Source organism: Nicotiana tomentosiformis, chromosome 1 (genome assembly GCF_000390325.3).
Source record: "Nicotiana tomentosiformis chromosome 1, ASM39032v3, whole genome shotgun sequence".
Lineage (NCBI taxonomy): Eukaryota > Viridiplantae > Streptophyta > Magnoliopsida > Solanales > Solanaceae > Nicotiana > Nicotiana tomentosiformis.
Window position 1 is genome coordinate 77,965,856 of NC_090812.1, and position 3,763 is coordinate 77,969,618.

At 33.3% G+C, this 3,763-nt stretch overlaps 1 protein-coding gene across 1 annotated transcript; it reads right to left on the minus strand.

Annotated features, from left to right (window-relative positions):
- Positions 1-412: 412 nt before the first annotated feature.
- On the minus strand, positions 413-1,168 carry LOC104086626 (auxin-responsive protein SAUR50-like). The gene has a single exon (XM_009590943.4). The coding sequence runs from the start codon at positions 1,057-1,059 to the stop codon at positions 736-738; it is 324 nt and encodes a 107-aa protein (XP_009589238.1). The 5' UTR covers positions 1,060-1,168; the 3' UTR covers positions 413-735.
- Between the last annotated feature and the right edge of the window lie 2,595 nt (positions 1,169-3,763).

A 3,763-nucleotide genomic window follows, 5' to 3' on the forward strand; every position in this document is an offset into this window, starting at 1 on the left:
ATGACAGGGTGTAGATAGGTAAACTTTATATATATATATATATTATACCTTAAATTTATTTTTTTTATTGTGTATTTACTTCTTTATATTTTGACTCTCTTGATGAATTTTTTTTGTCTTCTCGCTGTGACCATCCATTTGTATTGCCATTGCTTTGACTAGAAATTTGGAGAACATAACATGGACACTGTAATGGCTAGTAGATCACAAATCAGACCATTTTAGTTGGTTTTTTTTTAGTTTTAGTCCGCGTTAAAAATTATTTATATTTCGTAACCTAAAAAATATATAAAATTTATATAATTTTGTATATAATATATATACAAAAAATATAAATTTTTTTGACTATTATTTTGAAAGCGATCATTTGCTCAATTCGATTTTTCCTAAACAAATAGTATTGAAGATGCAGTAACAATGCAAATAGACTGAAATACATTCACTTCTCTCACAGGGCGCAAAAAAGCACCACTGCAAGGAAAAATTTCCAAGATTTGTTTACAAATCTGATTCTGACCCATAAAAAACACTACTAATAATATCATGTGGTTCCTAGGTCAGGGTTAGAGGAAAGTAGCAAAACAAGAAAATACCAAATAGAGCGAAGAAAGACGTTAGAAAAAAAAAGAGAAGCAAAAAACACCAAATTGCTTCATCTTGAGCCATCCTTCTTAACACCAAAAAAAGAACTAACCCCTAATATTCACTCTTTTTTACTTTTCTTTTGTAAATACTTCAGCAGCGGATCATAGAAGTCAGTGATTGGAAAACCAATTCTTCACAGGGAATGGTAATACCCATGTCGTGATCAAATCCAAATTCTTCCTCCGCCTGTTGGAGGAGGCATTGAAACTGAGGGTGAGTTAAGAAAGAAATTGGTACGACATATCGAGTTCGATTCTCTCCTACGTAAACTGCAAAATGTCCTTTTGGTACGTCAATGGGAAGACAGTAATCTTCGTTGTCATAGCCTTGCTTCTTACCCAAACTAGAACACCTCTTCAAAATTTGCTTCAACACTGTAGCTTGTGATAACTTGTTTGGTTTTCTGATGGCCATTTTTGTAATTTTATTTTTTGATGAAATATAAAGAAAGTTGAGAGCTTTAGCAAGAAAGAAAGATGAAAGAAAGAGACGGTAGTAAAGAAGTGGTGGTGTTTGGGCTATTAGGATGTGAAGCTATTTATGGAGGAAATACCAGAAGTTTTTTACATTTTATTTTAAAATTCTAATCCTTTTTACTAGTGGGTGTGATAGCAAACTGCAAAGGACAGAACACGGGTATTTTCGACAAGGTGTATGAGAGGAAAAAGGACAAGGTGGGGGCCAAAGCCCATAGGTTTTACGGCTCTATGTTGGTTCTCATTATGGCAAAGAGGACCCTTCTCTTTATGGTGAAGTTCTAAAATAGCCATTTTCATAAATTTTAATCGAAAAATAGTTATGGATTCAAAAGTTATTAAAAAATGGTTGATGTTAAAAATTTATATCAGTGTTATGGATTTCGAATTAAAAAGTCAAATTTCATAACAATGTGCTAGATTTCGATAGTTTCCTAGACGAAATCCAGGACGCTATCATGGATTTTAAAAATCATGAAAGTGTCCTCGATTTTTTATTTGTTTAAATAAGTTTGAAATTTATGACACTATCGGTGAGTTTGGTACAACTGAAAATATTTTCCGGAAAATGTTTTTCATTTTTTCGCTGTTTGGTTGCACAAAATAGTTTCGAAAATATTTTTCTATATATCAAATTTTTCTGAAATTGGAGGAAATGACTTTCCAAAAAAAAGCGAGGAAAATATTTTTCAAAAATATTACTTACCCTCATATCTAACTCCACCCCTTTCCCCCCTTCTCTTACCTATCCCACCTCTCCCCCATCTCTCCAAAGAAGCTTTTTTTTCAAATTTCATTTTTTTTTTCCGTCTCCACCCACCCTGCAACCCCCTCCTTATCAAATTTTTTTTTTATTTTTTGTATTTTCATTTTTCTGTAAATTATTTTCTACAACACCTCCCTCGTGATCCCCCCCCCCCCCAATTTTCAATTTTTTTCGTTTTTCTGCACCACCCAACCCCGTCAACCCACCCACCTCCCGTTATTTTTTTCTTTTTTACTTTTTTAAATATATATATTTTTAATTTTCTATTTTTTTATTTTTCTGAACCACCAAAATATTCCTAAGCGCCGCAAAAAGAGAGAGGGAGGATAGTAAAAAAAAACAGAGAAACAGTCGGCGGCAAAATAGTCCTAAGCGCCGCAAGCATCTTCTCGACCTCACTACTAAGAAACCAGTCCACCATTGTTAACTGATTCCTTCTCCATGCTTCATTAAACCTCTATAACCATGAAAAATCAATTGTTTTAGCTCCAAAAAAAAAGTCTCGAAAATCACATCTATGACACCACAAAACAGCCTCGAGAACGCAGTGGAATAAGCTCCAAGAACGTGGAAAAAAAAAATATTCTTTGGGATTCATGTATTTTGTTAACATTGGGAGCTGCGTGTTTTCATCTATTGAAGAAGTTTATTTGCTGAATATAAAGGTTCATTCTTATCTTTGATTTTCAGATTGTTTTAAATAGTTAATTTACTGAAAAGGGATTTTGGCCCAGTAAGGAAATAGTTGGGATTTAAGATTAGGTATAAACTTATTTTGATCATTTAATCCCTCATATAAATAATCAAATAGTTTCCCATGTGAATAATCAATGCGTTAGTGATTCAAATATCCAATTCTTAAGTTGATTATCAATTAATTGAGGTATGAATTTTGGTTGTTAAACAAAGTAATTAGAAAAGATGGTTGGTAAACATCTGTTGAGCTCTTGGTATGAAATAGGCCACCAGAAAAAAGCGAGCAGTCCCACAACAAATTTCAAAAATAGTTTAAGAAAATGATTCAAATGCACTAGTTGCTTTAGGCGCGATAAATAAATAAATCATCGTGACTATGGGTACGGTTCTTGTGGCATGGTCACGATACATAAATTCCATTCATGTGTGCATTTCATGTGACCCGAACGTAACTTTTAATAGTAATAAAAATAAACATGTCATAAATCGCGGGTGCATTTCATGTGGCGCGGTTTGCAATGTGTACCAAAACGACAAGTGTACAACATCGTGACTTGTTCCAGAAATAATTCCATAAAAATTAAAAGTGGTTAAAAAGTTAAAAATGCACAATAAGTTTTAAACATGTATTAAATTTGATAATTAGGCCAAGTATTAATTGTTAAGCGACCATGCTAAAATCACGGAACTCGGGAGTGCCTCACACCTTCTCCCAGGTTAACATAATTACTTACTCGGTCTTCTGTGTTCGCGGACCATAAAAATAGAGTCAATTTTCTCGATGCAAATTAAAAGACCATCCTGATGCATCTTACGTGCTACTTGCGCATCTGTCTGTTTCGGCATGCATGTTGACTGAATTCTAGAATAGGGAAAGCAAATCAACAAAAAAAAAAAAAAACAGGATTGAGAGGTAGGTATTTGAAAATTTTCGAAACTCTTCCAAAATTTTGAAAAAAAAAAGAGAAAGAAAATAAGCCAATGTTTTCAAAAAGTCACATTTTTCCATGTTCCATCAAAACTGGCCGAACTCCGCGGGTCTGATTCTCATCGGATGTGAGATACGTAGGCAAACCTCATTGGTTCCGGCCCCAATTTTTAAAAATTCAAAAATATTTTCTTTTAATTCCTTCTTTAGAAGTCTTTCCTTAGAAAATTCAAAATAAAAAATTTTAAAATC

Coding starts and splice junctions, on each gene's coding strand:
- LOC104086626 (XM_009590943.4), bottom strand. CDS start 1,059: ATGGCCATCAGAAAACCAAACAAGTTATCACAAGCTACAGTGTTGAAG.